We start from the raw sequence: 23,133 nt of genomic DNA, 5'->3' as shown, positions 1-23,133 counted from the left end.
GCAGAGACTGGTAGCTGCAAAACTCCTTTACTATAAAGTCCCACTCTGCTGAGGCAGCGTGGAACTCCCAACCATTTCCTGATGTATGAACTTATTAACGCTTCCAGCTTATCCACTGTTGTCAAAGAAACCTCGTACACAGTCAGTGACCACAGCAACCTTGGCAGTAGACCAAACTGAAAGCACCAGAGTTTTAGTTTGCCTGGTAGAGCACAGCTGTTTATGCTCTTCAACCCTTCCACTGCTTGTCGTCTAACTTCTCCCACTCGAACTGTGTCCTTTAGATCCCCATCGTACCATCTCCCAAGACTCTTCACTGGCTTCTCAGAAACTGTTGGTATTGCCTCACCATTAATGAAGAATGTTTTATCTACTACCTTTCCTTTAACTATCGAGATGCTCCTTGATTTAGAGGGCTTAAATTGCATTCGTGCCCATTCAATATTATCTGTTAACTTCCCCAATAACCGATTAGTGCAGGCTACTGTTGTAGTCATGGTTGTCATGTCATCCATGTATGCGCTGATTGGCGGTAGTCGCATCCCAGAAGCCAAGCGCTCTCCTCCTACTACCAATCTTGATGCCCTAATGATTACTTCCATTGCCATGGTAAAAGCCAGCGGAGAAATGGTGCATCCTGCCATTATTCCAACCTCTAAGCATTGCCATGCGGTGCTGAATTTTGTAGTTGGGAAACTAAATTGCAAATCTCCAAAATAGGCTTTCACTTAATTTGTTATTGACATTGGTACTATAAAAAAATCAAATCCTGCCCAAAGAAGCTCATGTGGCACTGAACCATATGGATTAGCCAAATCCAGGAATGTCACATGGATCTCTTTCCTCTCCTTTTTAGCTGATTGAATTCGTTGCCAGATAACATTGATGTGTTCTAAGCATCCTGAGAACCCTGGAATGCCCGCTTTTTGAACTGAAGTGTCAATGAAGCCATTCTTTAATAGGTAGGTTGACAATCTCTGCGCAATACTGCTGAAGAAAATCTTACCTTCGACATTTAATAGTGAAATCAGGACGAAAATGACTGATGCTTGTAGCATCTTTTCTTTTAGGTATAAAGACTCCACCTGCTCGGCGCCATGCTCTAGGTACAACCTGCTTTTCCCATGCCACTTTTATCAATTTCCACAGAATTCGTAGAACTCCTGAAGCACTCTTGTACACTCTGTACGGAACTCCATTAGGCCCTGGAGATGATGAAGCCCTTGCCTTTCTCACAACCTGCTCTATCTCTTTCCACTTAGGTGCACAGACCTCCATTTGGTATTCTGGTGGATTGATAGGTGGGATATCTGACGGAATTGACATAGGCTCATGCCTTTTTGCATCTGTATGCGTTTCCTCCAAATATCTCTCTAGCTCAACCCTAGATGCTTTTAAAGTGCCATTCTTCTCACTGGTGAATAACTTCTTTAAGAATTTGAATGGGTCTTTATTAGGGGTGGAATGGTACATGTAGAGGTGGGCGATATATCGTTTAGACGATAATATCCAAATTGTTGTCTGGACGATATGCAAAATTGGGATATCGAATATTTCATAATTTGTACAATCCGACCCCCCAAACATGAAAAGAGCTGAAGGAAGTTAATGAGAAAACAGATAACGCACACTATAACCTTCTAAACAATTATATGTAGCGATTTTAATACTGTAGGGGTTTTTTTGACTGTATTTTATTTTTTGTACAAAATCACGATCGTTCCTCAATTGCACGAGAGTAAGCTGCTAAAGTTCTTACCTGTGTGTTATGACGTTTAGGTTGAAGCAACAATCCAAAATCGTAAAGAGAAGGCAAAATATGCGTTGTTTGTGGAAAAATGATCTTAAGTTAAAAGTTTTTCTTAAATGTCTGTGGCGTCCTCGAGTGGCGAGCTTCGTGATTGCATCATTAGAAAATTGCGTTGTATGAGTCCAAAACATGGAATACATTTTCCCAAGAGATCGGCTCCATAAGCATTACAAACCGAACCATTCCGGTGGTTGGACCATTTTTCCTGCCGACCAAAATCCGCGCTGGAGCGAACACCACAATGTTGCGCAACATCAATTAAAATGCTTCCAAGTACGTCACACATCTTTTTCCAGCACTTCAAAACTCAAATGTTATATGTTATTTAAAATTTATTTTTAATGTGATGACCAAAACATTATTTGTTCATCCTTCAAAGATTACCCCCATTTATAAAACTAAAAGTTTCAAGATGTAGGAAAACTCACAATTATTTTTTAAAAAAAATTATATTAATAAATAGGAAATTTCTATGGCATTTCTTTATTTTTGCTGTATCGAAAACGTACCGAACCGTGACACTACTGTATCGTATCAAAACAAACCGTGAATTTTGTGAACCGTTACACCCCTATTAAAAATATAAAAGAACAATAAAGACTTTGAATAATAAATGACTATTGAATAATATTTTATTATTTTAAAAAGTTTAGGAGTCTTTAAATCAATAATGTCTCATATCTTTATGTACTAGTAATTCTATACAATAATAGGTCAAATGCAGCAAGTCAAAAGACCAACTGGACCTTCTTTACCAGTTTGCACACATTTCTTTGAAGGATTGCAAAAATATCGTCTGAATATCAATATCGAGATATTGAAAAAAAATATCGAGATATTCATTTTTGTCAATATCTCCCACCCCTAGGTGCATGTATTCGTATTGAACCGAATCGGTACGGGCGTCACGGTTCGGTGCATGAATTACCACGGAGAATACATGGTATAAAAATAAATAAAACTTGCGTGCAAATTAATTAATGTAATGCGGAACTACTGTTAGATACGCGGGTAATTTAGGGACACCTAATCTGCTGCCCTGCTAGGTTTGTTTACTTTAGCCTGCCTCCGCAGCGCAAGCCTCCGCTGACAAGGCGCGCGCCTTCACAAATGGACGAGGCATTTATACTTCGCGCTCGCCGGTGTACTATTCTTTGAAACGATCTGTGCGATTGTCCTCTAAACCATCAGGAATCAGCGGTGAGAAGTAAGGTACACTCGTGAATGTTTATTTTAGTACTTTAGTACTCTTCTAACACTTTAGGACACCCAAACCACACTACTAAAGAATCGTGTAAAGCAGTAAACCAGATCATTCCTTGTGATATTAGGAAAAAAAATGGATATGAGAACGTAACCTACAACTAAATTAACGTTATCTTACATATTTTCTAAACATTTTTATTTAGTTTTGTGAACCTTTTTATAAAACATGGCCATTTATTTTTATTAAAAGGGCTTATGTCTGCTATTGTTGGCTCATTTTGTTAATGTAAGCAACTAATTTAGATGGAAGAACTGGGTGTAAAAAATAATAAAATAAAAATAATTGCCTTCTGCATTTTTGTTTTGCTTTTCCCTCCATTGTACCGAACTCTTACCGAACCGTGATGTCTGAACCGAGGTATGAACCGAACCATGACTTCTGTGTACCGTTCCACCCCTAGTCTTTATAGAAATTAGCCAAGCCCTCGCACACTCCTTCTTTTTGTAGCGTTTCCATAGGCGCTCAGCTCTGCGTAATGTTGCAAGCTTATCTTTTATGGCCCTTTGTAAGAGATTGAGTCTCTCCTTCTGACTTTGTTCTGCTTTTTTCCATTGCTTCCTCAGCTGTCTCCTTTCTCTAACTAACCCTTCTATTAATACTAAATGGGGAATTGCAATTAAACTAAAAGAGCTGAAAGATGAATCTGTTCAAGTTCTCTCAGGTCTGAACAATCTAACGAGGAATGTATGCTGTTCCATATACATTAATACTTCTGAAATTATTGAGATGATTTTGAAATTATATTTTTTATAAAGAAAAGGTTATTTTAATTATTTTAATACTAAATATTATTTCGCTTTCAAATGCTTCAGATGCTCAGCGAGAATTTCCAAATGAATCTGAGCATCTGTAACACGTCCCTGTCATCATGTCAGCCACATGGAAAGCTTACCTGTCAGCAACTGTAGAAGAGAGTGTGCTTTTAACAGAGTTTATTGAACAAGGATGTAGAATCTCTTATTTATTGTGCCAGTTTCATTTCAGAGCATTGACTCACTGCTAGCATTCTGTTTTCTTTTCCCGGGTGAAGTTCAGCACAGGGTATTTACGAGTGCCCATCTCTGATGTTTGATGATAAGGGCAGCTTCAGTCAGTGGCTCCTGGTATGTGTTGGGTGCAAGCTTGAGACAGGATAAATGTTTGGCAGGGAACATGTTCGGCCTCTTTCTTCTCCCTAGGATAACATAAACAGTTTTGGCACAAGAAAGCAATGCTGACCCCAAGGCCAGCCTCTGACACAACCCATTCATTCGGTCTGTGTGTGTGTGTGTGTGTGTGTGTGTGTGTGTGTGTGTGTGTGTGTGTGTGTGTGTGTGTGGTATGATGTCAGGACCATGGGACAATGATGATGTACCATTTGATATGTTGCAAGAAACATCCTGTCTCCTAAAAATCATGTAAACAGTTACTTCCTCTCAGTTTCAAACCTGTATGTCTACCTTCTGTTGAACACAACTAAGATATTTAAAAAAAAATGTCTCAGGTTTTTTCTTTGGTGTTGTTTTGGAACCATCTTACTTTCATTGTATGGAGAAACAGTCTTCAGAACAGCTTCTTTTCTGTTCCATAGTGGAACCCCCTCTTTGATGTATCATACATATCCTAACTCCTCAAAAGTCCACAAAATATCCTGAGGAGAATCATTACCTTGTTCATCATCGATGTTAGTTTTTAATATTCTGAAAAGACATTAATTTTCTGATTTTCATGCTGTATTTATGATTTATTCCACCACACATTATCCTTTGAGAGCACTTTGGCACAGAACAGAACCCTTGATTCATTCCCAAAAAAAAAACATTTATAAACATGCGAATAAAACGTAGCCAGGAACGTCATCAGATTGAGATGATTCACCCATATAGGCTGCTCTTTTAACACTCACATGAACTGCTCCGTCACTCAGGCTACACCCAGTGACAGCTGTAGAATAATATATTGCTGTTCATTAAAAAAAACTGTTTTTGTGTTTGATAAACTGTGCCTCTAAAGGAGTGATTAGTCAAATGAATATTTTTCATCCAAATTGAATGACATATTTAATTTCCTTTTAAGTTTTGTATGTCTACTACTAAAATCTTTGGCATGCAGAAGCTTCACTGCTGTAAATCACTCTAAAAAGAAATTCAGAGGACCTATTACCAAAACCTAAATAAATGTGTGGTTGCTAGTAAAAAAAAAAGTCTAATTTATTGATTTAATTAAAATTTTTGAAGTTGGAAACATTATTTTGATGAGTTCTGTTGACATACTAATGTTGATAATTACATCAACCTAATATTGTATGTAATTTAAACTGACATTTCTGCATAATTGTAATAAGTTGTAATCTTGATAACTTTGAAAATTGGGCAGTGGATTTCTAGTTCCCTGCATGCTTTGCTTAGGACTGTAGAAGGATAATAATTTTGTTTAAATTAAATGTTATTTAATGAGTTTTAGTAAAGGGAATGACCTTAGACATTTAAAAGAGTTTAAGTTTTTGTAGTTAGCATTATGCTGAAGAGTACTGCTCATGGTTAAGTTTACATGTTAAAGCTGTTAATTTGAACTGAAATGAAATTAATTGGTTCTAAGGGCCACCACTAAATGTTGAACTTAGAAATTGGCTTGGAAAAATTAACTTAGTTACTTTAATGAATAAGTTCCTGTTACTCAATGTTTTTTGGTTGAACATAATGTCATTAGAAGTTGTCACAAAAGATTTGTGTAAACTGTTCCGTTATTTTCTTGTTTAACAACATTTGAAAACATTTGTTTTTAGAGGGTACATATTTCCACACACAGTACTGTCATATAACTTCACAAAGTGAATATCAATAGCACAAACATTTCCATAAAATGAACAATTGCTGGCAAAATTGAAGAGTCTGACTCTAGTTTGAGGATGGTTTGTTTGCTGTGATGGTAGCCATTAATTTGAAAGCAATATCGCGCTGACCCTTTGAACGCTGCTGTAGAACACATTCTGTGTTCTCCTCATGCTGGAATGATAAAAACATGAGTTATAGGTCTGTTTATCCCACTCTTAAGGCCCTGAGTGCATTATCAAACATAGAATGCATTAGGGTCGGTATTGTTAAAAGTGTTTTTAAGATCTAATAAATCTAAGTTATTTATGGAGCCATGGTCACAGCGCTTCACCCCCACCATCTTCTTTAATTTGGCCCGAGCTCTGCACCCATACCTGTGTGTGACCAGAATCCCACTGTCTGATCTGATCCGGCCCACATATGAAGGAAGCTTCCAAACTTGACTGTGTAGCTATTTCTGTATCTTGGATTATGCAGGGGGATTATATTATTCTGCAGAGACACTTCATAGAATTCTAGACGTCTCTTTCCCTCAAATACCAGATGCTTGTATTTCTTCTGAATGACAGAGTCTTGCTTGAACGCTGTAGCCATCGTGAACTCTGTTTTATAGTCTGTTATATAGAGTGGGTGGCTTTGACCTCCCTCCATGCTTTTAATTGTGTGTGTGTGTGTGTGTGTGTGTGTGTGTGTGTGTGTGTGTGTGTGTGTGTGTGTGTGTGTGTGTGTGTGTGTGTGTGTGTGTGTTGGTCTGCTAGTGGTGTCCTTGTGTGTGTTTATTCTAATGGGTCTTCATGGTGGGTGGGGTTGCTTGATTTATAGTTCTATTGCAAGAGATAGGTTAAAAATGTTGCTGTAAGATCCGTTTGAACACACACAAACACACAGTTATTAAAAGAAACGTCAGAATACTATTTCAGTGGGTAAACCGAATCCGTGAAATTGGCAACACAGCTAGACCCCATTTACAACTTCTCATTTCTGGCTCGGATGATCCTATGACAAATGGTCAACACTAAATGTAGTTGCAAATGGGTTGCAAAACCTGAGAGCAGAGAACCACATTCAGATCTTAAAACCTTACAACGGTTTATCTGGTAATGCCTTGCTTTCTTTCTGTCTCTGATTAACTCACAAGAACAAGCAAAAGTAGTAGGCTATACTATAGGGAGCTTTGTGCGCATGAACTTGTGTGTATTTAGGCTATCTTGTCTGTTGCATCATTATCAGCACCTTGATACTGAAGGTAAAGATATAAAGCCAGCTACTGTAAAAAAATATATTAGGGCTATTATGATTATGCATTTTGGTTTTGCTATCTTTTAGATTATGTGCAACATTTAATTTATTAAGAAAGGTTTGGACTGTACAGAAGTAGCTAAAAACAAGCCCAAACCTGTCATCAAGCTTAGGCAATTCACTGTTCAAGTCCATCTTTTCATATTGCTTGCGTGACAACACTGATCAAATAGCCATTATTTTTTTAGGAAAAGGTCTAGTTGACCTTGACATTTTCAGCCATATTTCAAAACTGGTAATAACTAACAAGTAGTGAATCGATAATATTACCCTGTTTCTGCTCAGCTAACAGCTTTCAACTTTTAATTCACGTGACTTTACCCCATGAATGGCTTGTAGAATAAAAAAAGGGTTGTTAACGAATAACAAAATAATTTAATTGGCCTAAACAATAAGCAATGCAATAAGCAATTTCATGTATAGTTCAATTTCCTGTGCAAACTTTTATTTGGTGAATTTGCGCAATTCTCGCTCCGCGTCTGTGAATGTTTATTGTGATGGCAACAGCATATAGCACAACCGATCCTGAACTAGCCATTTGTCTAGACGAGGAAAAATATGGCTAATCATGTTAATGATCTGACCACGAAAAAACAACAACATAGCCAACGACATCACTTTAACCAGGTGGCATCAGTTTAAGATAAAAATAATAATAATAAAATTCAAGATTGAGCCTACCTTTATAAATTGGGCACCTTCAAGATGTTTGCTATTCGACAAATTAGCTAATTTATGTAATTTATCATATAGCCAGCCTATTTCTTTATTTAATTAATTGATTTGAACGAATATGTGCAACCATACGTTTTATGTAGCCTATTTTTCAGAAAAATAGGCTGTATAAAACGTATGATTGCACATATTCGTTCAAAACCAACTGTTTTGTAACAGTGCAACGTTAAGAAACGGCATTTTCTCCATAGATTTTTTTGTAATAATTATAATATAAAATTATGACATACAAATATGATTGTTTATCTTATTAGGCCTATTATCATTGTCTGTTCAATAGGACTTTTATTTTTCTGTAGTCTACAAATTAAAGATGTTCATTTAGGCCTAATGGCCTACACTCATTTTAATTACAAATATAAATAAAATAATTGTCTCTGCTGATTTATTTATTTTTTGCGAATTGATGTGACAATAAATAACAATAACTTAATTTTTGTTCAAAGACACAAAAGGTCTGCATTAATTCACAACGGGAAAAAAAATCCTAACTTCTGAAATTGAGTCTTTTGAAAAGATATTTTGCAAAAAAATGTCCAAAAACCACAGGTAACGAAACGGTCATCATAACGAATAACGAATATCCATTTCGATTGAACACAGTCCCTTCTTTTAGTGTAGGTCTATGCAGAGTTTCACCTTCCATCATTTCACTCCGAGGCCCACAACGGATTTGTTGACGTATTTTCGGGAAAAGGGTTCCTCTGTTCTTATAGCAGGTTGTTGCGATAGGTCTGATAGCGCTGTCCGGTGATAGTAGGCTAATGTAATTCCCGCGTCCGTGATATGAGCTGTTCTCATTATTTGCCGGGGAACAGACGAGCAGTCGCTCTCACGTCTCCACCGGGCTCGGTACCATGCTGTTCGGTGTGTCCGGTAACTGTGAAGAAAGAGAAGTAACGTCGCTGCCCGATGAATTTCCTAAAGAACCGGATTCCGAGAAAGACACCTAAAAGAGAGAGGAAACGTTAACTCGAAATAAATAAATAGCTAGACATAGCCTAATCGCCTACTACTGGCCTACTAATAGTCTTGGTCTGTAGTGTAGTATGCCTACATTATAAAGTTTGAAAACCAAAAAGAAAAACGTTATTCACTCACCAGCTGTTGAAAGGCAGGTTGATCTAAGTCACTCTGAAGTGCAAATTCGCTGAGAGCTTTCCAGGGTGGTTGGTAAGTCTGCACTTCCACCGGGTGTCCTGGCATTGAAGGGTTGTGTCTTAATGGGCTGCCTGCAACTAGTGCAGTGCCCGTCATACCCTGCAGATTCTGAACCAAAAAAGTCTGCGATGAGGGGACACAGCCACACAGACCATATTGAGAGAATTCATCATATAAAACAGTGTTACATTTCCCCCAAAAGTTTTGATAAATAAAAGTAACTATTCATACAGTGCATTAGACAGTTCGAGAAGAAAACTGAGTTTAAAACATTCCCCAAACTATATGCTACACACTAGGAGTCGTCTGATTTGCTTCCAGCCAACACTCCAGTCGAATTACAGACGGAATTTAAATAATCTCTGAACAGTTCGAGTGTCAGGGATCACTCAAAGCAGCACTGGTCAAACTCTGTTTTTTCGCACATGGTATATTTCTCACATTGAAAGTGCATTAGCAAGACACCTACCGTCTTATCGCCATGATGCTGTTGTAACTGTTTCATGAGTATGGATCTCTTCTTATCCTTGCAGCGTTTGTTTTGGAACCAAACTCGAATGACCCGCGGGCTCAGGCCTGTCATCTCCACCAGCTGCTCCTTCATGAGCGCATCTGGGCGCGGGTTTGCGTTGTAGCACGTCCGTAAAGTGTGTAGCTGCTTTTCGTTTAGCACCGTCCTCACCCGAGTGGTCTTCTCCGATTGCTTGTGCACGTGGTTCCGATGAGGAGGTTGTCGGACAGACACCGGGTCGGCTGAAGAATTTTTAAAAAATCTTAAATTAAAAAGAATAAGTAGCCTACATTGAACAGCCTAGGCTACCAGCGAATATAAATGTAAATAATAACAATAATGCTGTTGAAAGATCATTTACATTTCACCCGTGATATAGAAGGCTATAGCCACATTTGCATTTTGAAGATAGATAGATAGATAGATAGATAGATAGATAGATAGATAGATAGATAGATAGATAGATAGATAGATAGATAGATAGATTGAATATCCCTGCAACAGACAATTTTTTAATAGAACTTAATCTGCAAATTAATTGCTCTGGCTTTCTGAAAGGTGTCAATAATCAATACCTATATTACATTTAATTTAATCAATTATATAATGTATAAAATATTATTATTATTATTATTATTATTATTTTTAAAATAGGCTATGCATTAAAGACCATGCTGAGTCTCTCGTATAGCCCTGCCGCTCAAGCTTATCAGTGGTTGACTAAACAATGTTATCAAGCGGATCAGCCTGTAATAAGCTATTATGTAACAACGTTACACGGTTCCTTCCACAGTAGCCAATATAATTACATTTCAATTTAGCCTTTGGTTATGTCCTGAGGGCCATGCGTTTCAAAACTTACCTTAAAGTTCTAACCGTTCACAATAATATTTGTTCGTTTTTAATTGAAATATCATAGCCATATAATGCATGATTTTGTCCAATATGACGGTAGTCAGTTAATTGTAATTGTGCTATACTGACCCGCCATATGTAATCCTCTGCTGCGGATGTTTCCCGGACTAAGAGGGCTGCCGCCTGATCCGCGCTCCAGAGCCAAACTATGATCTGCTCGACACAGCAGTTCCTCGTCCCGGACAGAGAACTCGTCCCCGGGCAAAAGCTGCCGGCTACACACCGAGCAGCGGAAACATTCGATGTGATACACATTATCCCGAGCTCTCATGACCAAATCACTGCTGCTAAAGCCCCCAAAGTGCATTTTGTGCATTTTATACCGAACAATCTGTTTGATGTGGGAAAGAAAAATAATTTATGTGCAATGACAAAACCAACAACAATCCACTATTAATACTGTCCAAGCATTAATCCACTTTAATTTAACAGTCTAGGTTACTGCCAGGTGTTTTGATCATTAGAAATATGAAAATAGCCTAGATTTGATTAACGACATGGTTACAAATTTGTGAAATAATTAATTGTATTTCAGTAAAAACCAAACAAAAAAAAACCTACCTTACATAATCTCTCTTGCAATATGTTTTCCCGTCCCGTACGAAGCAAGTGCATGTTTCGTCCAGGTATTGGTTGCACTCCACGCATTTCAAACAGGCTGCGTGCCACTCCAGGTCGGGGGAGACCCGCAGGATGTACTGGTCATGGATTTGACTGCCGCAGCCTACACACATCGCAAGTCCGGACTTCTCTGCACATGAAGAAGAAGAAAAAACATTGTTGTGAGCTGTTATAGGCTACAGGAGTTTATTGAGCGTTGTGTTTTCTCAATAAAAAACATCGAAATCATATCTTCGAGTTTGTAGGCTAAAAACGAACCCAGGGCTAGAGCAAAATCAAAACATCTATTTCTCAGAGGGCATATGGAGAATGAGTAGGACTGAAAACAGGAATTATTTTCAAAATACATTTTCAACTGCAACAAATTTAAAAACTAGGCTACTTTTAAAAAACAAGTTTTACAGATTTTCTTATGGAAATGCTTACTTTTTGAATGATCCCCCATATCATTCAAAAAAGAAGAGCTGAATATTATATCCACCATACAGGTTGCTTTAAAGAGAAGATCGCTTGAGAGAAAAGAGAAGATAGAAAAGGTACTGCGCGCTCCCGGCTGCCCCGCAACTTCAGTCCAGAGTGAGGAGATGGAGAGGGGTGTAAACACAGGAACAGGGGCTGAGACGAGAGCTGTCTGGTGCACAAGACGTGACGTCAGGCGTAAATCCGAACTAAGACGCGTCACTAGGGGGCAACAAGTCACACTGCACCCAGTATTGATTCATTTCACTCCCTAGACATGATCAGATAACTCTGCGTGTTGATTCAGAACAATATGAAAACATCTTAATTTGTAGCCTATCCTGCTGGAAGGTAAGACATGAAAAAAGGCAAAAAAAACAAACAAAAAGATTTAGGAAATTTGAGGTATCCTTTTTTTTATTCCTGGATTCACATTATGGAACGTCAGATAGCCTAAGTATTGTAAGTGGCTTATTAAGCTAGAGGTAGGCTACTATCAGGGTGACATCTACTGGTTAAAACGTTTAACCACCAACCCGAAAAACTATTCGTAATTATGCGTACCTATTTTACTTTTTGGTGCCTAGTTTGGATTCGTGTCAATCTAAAAGCGACATAGCAGTGTTTTTAGACAGTTTTGCTACATGATTATTCACATTTTACACAGACAGAATTTTTTGCTTTAAAAAGTCCTTTCATTTAGGACAATTAAGGGTTAGGAATAAACATATAAACACAATGCATTTTCTAGCTATAATTACAATAAAAAAATAAATCAACTCAATATTTTTCCATTTAAAAACTAAACTTCCGTACTCATTCACAGTCACCAGTGTCTCTTTCACAACCCCATTAAAAAAGCAACATTATATATTGATAGTATGTAGGCTATAGCCTACTCAATGATCACTCGAGAGACTAAAAGCTACCATGTCAACATTATATCCTGCATTTCTGCACTGGTAGGATTGCAAAATTGCTAGTTTAGCTTGGCCAATAGATAAAAAATCGCAAGTAGCCTACGCATTGTTGTTGTCATATAATATAAACAATAGCCTATTGTTATATGAAAACCCCAATTTTGTGATTTCTTTTAAGGCCATTACAAATAAAGGACCAAGTCTTGGACATTCAAAAACAGTGTCATGAACGTTATCAGGGGCATATAAAATAATTAGATTAAACTCGAAAATAAACTGAAACTATAACACAACAGATAAAGGTCTCCACATCTCTCAGAGAGAGGAAGCTTATAATACTCAGGATGGATGTAGGACTTCTTCACAAAGAGATCTTATTTGCATCTGTCTTTCGTTGCAAATGTCCAACAGGCACACTAACACAAATAAGAGTTTTCTTCCCCACATAGGCTACGAAAAACCAAATCCAAGAGGGAGAGAGATCTCCGTTATTTTTATTTTTTTCTCGAAATCGGTGTTTAGCAGGCCTACTTTGCCAATTTTTGAGCATTTCCTAAATTTAACCATTTCGAATTAAAATTCTTAAAATGTATTAATTGTTAGAGTAGGCTTTGCTAATTTGATTACCACAATAAATAGAAAATTTAGCCTACACAATTTATGGTAAAGTTCTACATAAGTAAGCAGATAAACTTAAATAAATGGAAATTAATGCATGAGATAGTCTACAAAAGCACAAAATAACACAGTTACAGACATTGACACAAATTCTGTCTCCCATTATATTGTTTAGACACAGGAGTGCTCAACGCAGAGCATATGAAAGAGCTCACCTTAAGTGCAAGTGCAGTAGGCATTTATGTCATTCAAAACGTATATTTCCGTTTTATCAGACTGCATGCAGGAGCATGTGAACACGGCATGTCACAATGACGTATATTATTTCAGTTCATATAATAGATGAATCACATGCATATTTTGGGGGGGGCTATTTATAATGGGACTAATGACACATATGAGCTTATAGAGAAAATAAAAAATAAGTTTTACATTTTATAATATAGTTTTAACCTCTGCTTAATTAAAACCTGGCTCCTGTCCACCAATCACAATTCGTCAGGGAGAAAACAAATCATATCTACCCTGCATGAACACCGGCCATAGGCTACTGCACATATTTGCTCGTCAAGGCGAACTTCCATGCCATCTTCCTCCACTCCTCTTCGATCTCTGAAACCCAAGGGAACTACGGCGATAAAGTAGGGTATGTGACACCCAGCACTCGAACTGAAGGGTGAGTGCAGTGCTCGGGAGATTCTGATTTAAAATAAGAACTGTCGTTAGCCATGCGATATTATTTTCAAAAGTAGGTCCTATTGGTGAAAACAGCAGCGGTTTGCGGCATTTTTAAAGGATGGGCGCTCTCATTGAAAAATATGATTAGCCTATGTTTAAATTAATTGAAATAATCTACAAGCTAAAAATTTAACTTTTCAGTCACATGACTTGAGGCAAAAGTCACATTACTTTTTTTGATGTTTCTGCTGTTTTTAACGAAAAAATTATCATAATCTGTCTGAAATGTCACAATAAGAATAGAGCATGATGACTGAAAACATGAACATCCAGAATTAATCATTAGATTTATAACTTAATTGAAATGCTTTTCTTATATCTGACTGTTTTTTTAAATTATTTTACTGAATGCAGTAGAGCAAGAAAAAAAGTAATATTATCTATAAGGTCACTGTTTACTAATTGTAATATCCAGTAAATTCTTAATGTGCATTGTACATGCATGTAAACATTAAATGCATTTCCTCCCGTGTGGGAATACCGCAGTGCAACCAACAAACATGCAGAATTTAAAAACAACATGCCTATTGACAGATTTTGTGCTTTACCATGGCCCATTATTGTTCAGAACCGTTTGATCCAGGGCCCATCCAATGGGGATAGGCCAGCTGTCAGGGGTCTGCATTAGCAGAGTTTAAGTGTGGCTAATGGCAGCTTTAAGCCCTAAATTATTTACTGCTCTCATCAGAAATGAGACTTAAAGTGCTGTGTGTCCAGCCAGCCCCAGAACAGCTCCAAGTGCCAAAACCACAGTCAGAATTCTATGCACACAATTTTAAACGGAAATAAATAAATCACGCCATGACCATAAATAGCAATGATTATTATTAAAGGTCATTCTTGTTCAATTTTCTTTATTTTGTAAATGTACATAGTTTTTCCTATTTTTTTCTCTTGATAACACTTTTTTTCATATAAAAGGCTTATGGACAATTCTACTACCAGCTCAGAATAACACAGAGAAAAAAAAACGAAGAAAAAAAAAACGGGTCCTCATGCATGCTCCTCTGAAAGTAGAATCATGTTGCTTATATATAATTCAACATACGTCTGATTTAATGCAGCATTCACATAATAATTAGTATTAATTTTTGATTTCTGCCTTAGGGCATTTCTGCATTGTTGGCAGAGAAAGTAGTGCCATTATTATCATAACAGTGTTGTTGTCAGTCTGGCCTTTTATTTTACAAATGCTGAGCTTGTATCTCTGCCCCTGCCAACACAGAACAGCTCTTGCACATTTATTAAGAGCTGTGACAAATATGTCTGTCACTCTAATGAAGGTAACAGCTCCTCTGTGGACCACCATGAGAAACACTCCTGCTCGTTCATTCATTGTTTTTAGTACATTATTTCCCAAGGGTTAATTCTCAAATTCCTTTCAGATGCAGTTGCAGGAATATCATTGTGAACTCTTTTGATTTCTGCATGAAGTGGTTATACAATTGGATGTCATTTTACAATAATAGAAACATGCAGTCTGTTTAAAAAATCACACACAAAGAAAGTTGTCAAAGACATTTTCATGTCCTTATTGAACACAATGTGAACATTCACAGTGCAGGATGGGGAAAAGTATGTGATTGTGAACCCATAGATAATAACTCTTTTGGCAAAAATACCTTTAACAAAATGTTCCCCTCAGACCGGCACAACTGTCAATAGGAAATTTGCACCATCTTTACAAAGCTGTTTCAATCCAGCAGTATTCTTCAGATATGCGTGTGTAAATCACTCTCTTAAAATCACGCCAAAGCTTATTTTCTTCTGCCGTTCATTTAATCTTGTGCTTTGAGTTGTTGTCCTGTTGCATCAACCTCTTAGACCTTCAGGTGTGCAAAAATGTTTTTATGAATATCCAGATATAATTTTATGACCAGTCAATGCAGGTTTATTGGATTTTTTTTCAATTGTTCAAATACAGCTATGGGCAAAAGAATTAGCAGTGACATCAATTTTGTGTTTCGCAGAGTTTGCTGCTTCAATGTTGTGGTGCTGGTTTTGTAGTTTCTAAATTATTGTGCAGTGATCATTTAAAATAATTACACAAACAAAGACGTGTTTTATGGCCCTGACACAAAATGAACAATTAACATGATTTCACTAATCATATCACCATAACATGGAAAAGTGTGTCATTGCATTCTTGTTTTAGTAATGGTTGCATCCAAAGAAAGATGTGCAGCCATCATCGCTTTGCCTCAAAATGGCCTCAAGTGCAAAGAATATTGCACCTGAAAGAACCATCTACCAGATCATCAAAAACTTCAAGGAGAGAGGTTAAAATGCAGTGAAGACGCTGCAGGACGTCCCAGAGTGTCCAGCAAGTGCTAGGACCGTCTCCTATTGAGGAATCCGCTACAGAATCATGTCACCCAGTGCAGAGCTTGTTGACAGCAGGTGGGTGTGAGTTCGTCTACTAAAACTTTTGGACAACGACCTGGTGTCATGAAGGGTAGCAAAAAGCCACTTCTCCAAGAAAAACATCAAGGGCAGACTGAAATTTTGCAGTAAGTACAAGGATTGGAGAGCAGAAGGCTAGTGCAAAGGTATTTTCTCTGATGAAGGCCCCTTCTGACTGTTTGGGACATCTTGGAAATCGATTGTGTGGAGAAGAAAAGGTGAACGCCATGAGTCCCATGTCATGCCAACAGTAGAGCATCCTGTCGGCAACAATATAGCTCATGGGCAGAGAGCTGACATATAGCGCGGTTGCGCTTCGGGCGTCCCGAGTTCGAGTCCCGGCTCGTGGACCTTTCCCGAATTTAACCCCCCCCCCCCCCCCCCCCCCCCCCACCCCCTCTCTCTCCAACTTCGCTTTCTGTCAATTAACTGTCTTATCATAATAAAAAGGCAAAAAAAAAAAAAACAGTGAAGCATTCTGAGACCATCCGTGTGTGTGGGGTTGCTTTTCAACTAAGGGAGTGGAGACTCTCACAATTCGGCCCCAAAACACTGTCATGAATAAAGAATTGTATCAAAACGTCCTGCAAAAGCAATTTCTCCTAACAATCGAGGAGCAATTTGGTGATGATCCGTGCATTTTCCAGTACAGTGGAGCACCACATCACAAGGCTAGTGTGATAATGAAGTGGGTTGAAGGTTTGGATCCATGGGCCAGGCAACTCCCCGGATCTTAATCCCATTAACCTGTGTTCAATCCTCATAAAGCGAGTGGACAATCAGATGTTCACAGATGTTGATCAACTCTGAGCAGTAATACAACAAGAATGGATCACCATTAGTCATGATTTGGCCCAGAAGCTGAAATCCAGCATGCCAGAGTGAACTGCAGAGGTTACGAAGAAAAAGGGTCAACACTGTAAATATTGACTCTGCAAGTATTGAAGATTTTGCCAATAAAAGCCTCAAAAACGTATGCTTATCATTGTTTTCCATTAAACCGAAACATGTGAAAAAATAATCTACAAATACTGAAGCAGCGAACTTTGTGGCTTCAAAATTAAAAATAAAATGAAATAATAAAAATTAAAAACAACAACAAAAAATACGCCATTGTCACATTTTGTCCAGAGAACCGAGGTTACGTTAGTAACCGAGTATCGTTCTCTTACGAGAGGTTCTCTCGTATTGCGTAAGTTTAGCTTACGCTACGGGAACACTTTGTCAACGCCGTGCGCGCCAAGCATCCACATGAGACCCCGAGCTTTCAGGGGAACCCCATAAGTGGAAAAAATAAGGTGGCCAGCCACGCGGGCCATCACTTGTACATAAGCACACATAGGGAATACAGAGCAGCGCGCCGGTCTGTATAGGCACATGGCACATACCCTACTTAGTGCAGCTCAACCAGGAGAGCTGAGTCATGTGAGAGTGATCTGAGCAGGAGATCTGGGCAGAATACACCTCTCCTTCAGACTGACAACAGTTTAGCCTGCAAGGCAGGAACTTCTAGGTTATAAAACCTGACAAAGGTAGACGGGGAGCTCCAGCCCGCCGCTACACATATGTCATGGATAGAAATTCCACTGGACCATGCCCACGAAGAGGCCACGCCTCTCGTGGAATGAGCCCTGATGCCCAGAGGGCATTGCAGACCTTTTGACGCGTAAGCGGCCGCTATAGCGTCTACTATCCATCTGGACAGGCTCTGTTTCGAGGAGGCGAGACCCTTGGTGCGCCCACCAACGAAACAAAAAGCTGTTCCGAACGCCTGAAGGAGGCGGAGCGCGTAATGTAAAACCTCAGCGCTCTGACAGGGCAGAGGAGATTCACATCACCTTCGCTGTCAGATGCTGGGAGAGCTGACAACGAAATAACTTGCGCTCTGAATGGAGTGCCCATCACTTTAGGGACATAGCCATGTCTAGGTCTGAGGATGACTTTAGAGTCATTCGGTCCGAACTCAAGACACGACGCGCTGACAGACAGCACATGCAGGTCCCCTACACGTTTTACTGACGACAGTGCAGTCAGAAAGACGGTTTTCAGTGATAGATATTTCAACCCCACGGTGTCTAGTGGTTCAAATGGAAAAGCTTTCAGGGCCTCGAGGACCAATGAAAGATCCCACATGGGAACCGACGGGGGGCGCGGCGGATTCATCCTTCTAGCTCCTCTAAGGAAGCGGATGGCCAACTCGTGTCTTACCAATGACTGGCCGTGCGTCGATTCTGCGAACGCTGCCACGGCCGCCACGTATACATTGAGCGTGGATGGGGAACTTCCCTTATCCAACAGCTCTTGTAGGAGGGTGAGCAGATGCGCCACCCCGCATGTCCGCGGTTCCAGATCTCTGTCGGTGCACCATCCAGAGAACACCGACCATTTAGACGCGTAGAGCCTTCCCGTGGAAGGGGCTCTAGACTGCGTGATCGTGTTCATCACTCCTTCTGGCAGGGCAACGAGTACCCGTTGATCAACCATAAATGCAGAGACCAGCGCTCTGGATTGGGATGCCAGATCGTGCCGCGAGCCTGAGAGAGGAGATCTGCCCTCACCGGATTCGGCCACGGAGCTGTATGTGACAGCCCTGCTAGTTCCGGGAACCAAATCTGATTCTCCCAACGCGGGGCTATGAGGAGCACCGAGTGGCGCGTTTCCCTGATTCTCTTGATCACCTGTGGCAACAGATAGACCGGAGGGAAAGCATATAGCGGGAGGCTGGGCCAAACCTGGGCCAGCGCATCCTCATCCTTCGAACAGACCGTCGGGCATTGAGCGTTGTCTTTTGACACAAATAGGTCGACTTCCCCTCTGCCGAATAGGCGCCACAGTTTCTGGACCGTTTGGGGTGCAGGGATCATTCCCCTGGGGGAACGTTGTCCCTGGACAGTTTGTCTGGGCCGTCGTTCAAATGGCCAGGCACATGCGCCGCCCTCAGCGAGCGCAGGTGCATCGGAGACCAAATAAGGAGGCGTTCCGTCAGATTGCAGAGATTTCTGGATCTGACACCGCCCTGACGGTTTACATAGGATACCACAGACATGTTGTCCGAGCGGACAAGAACATGCTGGTCCTGTATGAACGGGAGGAAGCACTTCAGCGCGTTCTCGACCGCTATCATTTCCAGACAGTTTATGTGAAAACCCTTCTCCTGGTCTGACCACTGGCCAAAGGCCGGTCTGCCCTCGAACAGTGCGCCCCAACCCGAGTTGGACGCGTCTGACGAGATGACTTTACGATAAGAGATGGTTCCCATCATTACTCCCTGCTGGTACCAGTCGGCCACTAACCAGGGCTGCAGAGCTGCTATGCAGGCCTGAGTCACTCTGATTTTCTGGCCGCCAGACACCCGGCGGGACACGCGAGCATTCAACCAGCGTTGGAGCGGGCGCATGCGCAGTAGGCCCAGCTGGAGCACCGCTGCAGCTGATGCCATACAGCCCAACATCCTTTGAAATGTTTTCAAAGGGAGAAAGCTGCCCTTCTGGAAAGATGCGGCTAGGTGGCGAACACGGCGCGCGCGCTGTGTCGATAAACGAGCCGTCATGGTCACCGAGTCCAGTGCTATTCCTAAAAGGAAATTGACTGGCTGGGCAGTAATGAGCTCTTGGTCCAGTTGATCGTGAGACCCAAGCTTTCCAGATGACTGAGAAGCACTGTTCTGTGAGATAGCAGTTCTGTCTCTGACTGTGCCAATATCAGCCAATCGTCCAGATAGTTCATTATTCGCAGCCCCTGACTTCTCAGGGGGGCGAGCGCCGCGTCCATGCACTTCGTAAATGTACAGGGTGCCAGGGACAGGCCGAGCGGCAGGACGGTGTAATGATATACCTGACCGTCGAAGGCGAATCTCAAAAATTACCTGTGACGGGGTACTATCTGAATCTGAAAATAGGCATCCTTCAGATCTAGAGAAATAAACCAGTCCCTCGGGCGAACGTGCGTGAGGATTTTCCTGGTCGTAAGCATTTTGAACGGTCTTTTCGCAAGCACTTAGTTCAAATATCTCAGATCTAGGATAGGTCTGAAGGCTCCGTCCTTCTTGGGTACGAGAAAATATCGGCTGTAAAAGCCTGACTCGCTCAGAGAAGGCGGTACCTTTTCTATAGCCCCTTTGCACAGCAGCTTTGCTATTTCTGCGTGAAGTAGGTGTGCTACTTACGCATTCACAATCGTCGCGGTCCGGGCTTGAAAGCGCGGGGGACGGCGAATGAATTGAAGTGTATAGCCCTGCTTTATTGTGCTCAACACCCATTCTGAAATCCCTGGGATAGTTTCCCACGCAGCTATGTGAGCCGCTAGGGGGGAAATCGCCATTTGCGGGCTTGTGAAACTGAACCGGAGCCGAAAGCGCGGTGCGCGCGCTCTCGGTTCTGGGCAATGGCTGCTCGCTGAAAAGCCGAAACCGGCTGATTTATGTGAGATGTCCCAATCATAAGGGATGGGGAACAGTCTTTTGTCATTTTTTGACGCGCGAGCAGCGCTCCGGGCGGGAAAGCTTCCTGTAAGCGTGAGCGCGTGTGCGCGGGCACGAGACTTACAAGTGTATTTGATGCCCCGATCATAATGGATGGGGAGCGTTTTATTAATGCCCTGCGTTTTGTGATAACACTTAAACGCGCAGGCGCAGCCCGGGGGGAGGTTAGTGTTAGCAAGCGTGAACGCACTCAGGCGGGCACGAGACTTACATTCATAACCTGCTTTCTTTTGTGAAACTGACCCGGAGCCGAAAGCGCGGCGCGCGCGCTCTCGGTTCTGGGCAATGGCTGCTCGCTGAAAGCTGAGACCGTCTGATTTATATGAGATGTCCCAATCATAAGGGATGGGGAACATTCTATTTTTTTTTTTTTTTTTTTTTACTTTTTGACGAGCGAGCAGCGCTCCGGGCTGAAAAGCTTCCTGTAAGCGTGAACGCGTGTGCGCGGGCACGAGACTTACAAGTGTATTTGACGCCCCGATCATAATGGATGGGGAGCATTTTATTAATGCCCTGCGTTTTGTGATAACACTTAAAACGCGCGGGCGGAGCCCGGGGGGAGGTTTGTGTTAGCAAGCGTGAACGCACTCTGGCGGGCACGAGACTTACATCCATAACCTGCTTTCTTTTGTGAAACTGACCCGGAGCCGAAAGCGCGGTGCGCGCGCTCTCGGTCCTGGGCAATGGCTGCTCGCTGAAAGCCGAGACCGGCTGATTTATGTGAGATGTCCCAATCATAAGGGATGGGGAACATTCTTTTTTCACTCTATGACGCGCGAGCAGCGCTCCGGGTGGAAAAGCTTCCTGTAAGCGTGAGCGCGGGCACTAGACTTACAAGTGTATTTGACGCCCCGATCATAATGGATGGGGAACGTTTTATTAATGCCTTGCGTTTTGTGATAACGCTTAAACGCGCGGGCGGAGCCCGGGGGGAGGTTTATGTTAGCCAGCGTGAACGCGGCTTTTCTGCGCTTCATGAGAGTGTGCTCTGCGAGGTTCGGAGTGCTTATGTGTAGTGGTGAACACTGGGGCGTGGGCACCTTCATTACACTTACAACACCGACGGCATAGGCCGGACCAGACATTTTACTCATTTTGAGATTTTTCTGGGTCGCCGTGAAAACGGCGTTTGTGTGCAGGCGAGAGGGTCAACAGACCAGCTCGTTGGCTGCTAATTGAACCACTGCAGTAGCCTGTTTGAAGGGGACTGACAGGGAATAAACTTAAACACGCACGTCTTTTCGGAGGCGATGTGTCTGTTAGTAAGCGTGAGCGCTCGTGAGCGGGCACGTAACTTACATTCTTAATCTGACATGATTATACTCACTTGAGATGTCTCTGGGTCGCCGCGAGAACGGCGGATGTGTGCAGGCGAGCAGGTTGCATTACCGGCTCGTTGGCTGCCAAATACACCACTGCAGTAGCCTTATCTAAGGGGACTGACATGGCGAGACATTTCGACGGCGGCGCGCAAGCCCGTCCGGGTCATGCAGAGAGCTCGAGAGGGCTCTGCATGACGCGCGAACGGGGACGCGAGGGCAGGGTAGCTCTCTTGTAACGTATAGAGAGCTAGCCGCGTGCTCGGGAGCAGAACTGGAACAGTGTTTGTACGAGGGCGCGCGCACGAGTAGTGGGCACGGGACCTACATGTAACACAGATGATGCCCGTCCGGGTCATGCAGAGAGCTCGAGAGGGCTCTGCATGACGCGCGAACGGGGACACGAGGGCGGGGTAGCTCTCTTGTAACGTAAAGAGAGCTAGCCGCGTGCTCGTACGTGTCCCTCGGCCTCATTCTCAGATGCGACGGCAGTGAGGCTCGTGAGCGGCAGCTGCGCGTCGGTGAGGAGAGGCGGGGGGTGTTGAAGGCTTCGAGTCGAGCCCGCAGGGTCGACAGCGGGAGCGCTTCACAGCCGGAAGTGCGAGGCGTCTTAAAAAAGACACTCGCTGCTCTTTTAGAATAGGTTTTAGCAAGGTAAAGGATACGTCGCCGGATAGCGTAGCTCGCACGGATGGCTGAAGGTGGCGAAGACGGCCGGCTTCCTCAGCGCTCTCCTAAGCTGGCTGTCCGCTGTTCGGCGGCGGCGGTGGCTTCTCTCAGATCCAGCGATGCGAAGAGCTCGCTGAAGAGACGAAAAATCAGGGAATTCAGCCTACAGCCCCTAGTGTTATACGCTAAGCCACGCCCATTCTGGCGGGCTGTGACGCTATGAAGGCGCGGGCGCCCTTCATTGGGCGTGACGTCACGCCGGGCTCACTGGTAGGCTGCAGCAGTTGCCCGCAGGGCAGCCAATGAGCACGCGAGATGGCCTGCTCTAGGTCTGCTAGCTGCTGCACTGCGTTGACAAGGAATACAAAATTAAGGATAATTTTTTGGCTTCAGTA

General features: G+C 42.0%; 1 protein-coding gene across 1 annotated transcript; it reads right to left on the bottom strand.

Moving 5' to 3' along the window:
* Nucleotides 1–8,295: 8,295 nt before the first annotated feature.
* isl2b (ISL LIM homeobox 2b) lies at nucleotides 8,296–11,616 on the bottom strand. The gene is given in 7 exon segments (XM_077227289.1): nucleotides 8,296–8,873; nucleotides 9,026–9,193; nucleotides 9,555–9,838; nucleotides 10,581–10,806; nucleotides 10,809–10,842; nucleotides 11,073–11,262; nucleotides 11,559–11,616. Coding segments are annotated over 7 exon segments (1,077 nt in total). The 3' UTR covers nucleotides 8,296–8,756.
* Between the last annotated feature and the right edge of the window lie 11,517 nt (nucleotides 11,617–23,133).

This window comes from Siphateles boraxobius, unplaced genomic scaffold (genome assembly GCF_051911475.1).
Source record: "Siphateles boraxobius isolate OS27281-9 unplaced genomic scaffold, OSU_SipBor_1 130, whole genome shotgun sequence".
Taxonomy (NCBI): Eukaryota; Metazoa; Chordata; class Actinopteri; order Cypriniformes; family Leuciscidae; genus Siphateles; species Siphateles boraxobius.
This window is presented reverse-complemented; position numbering and strand designations above follow the sequence as displayed.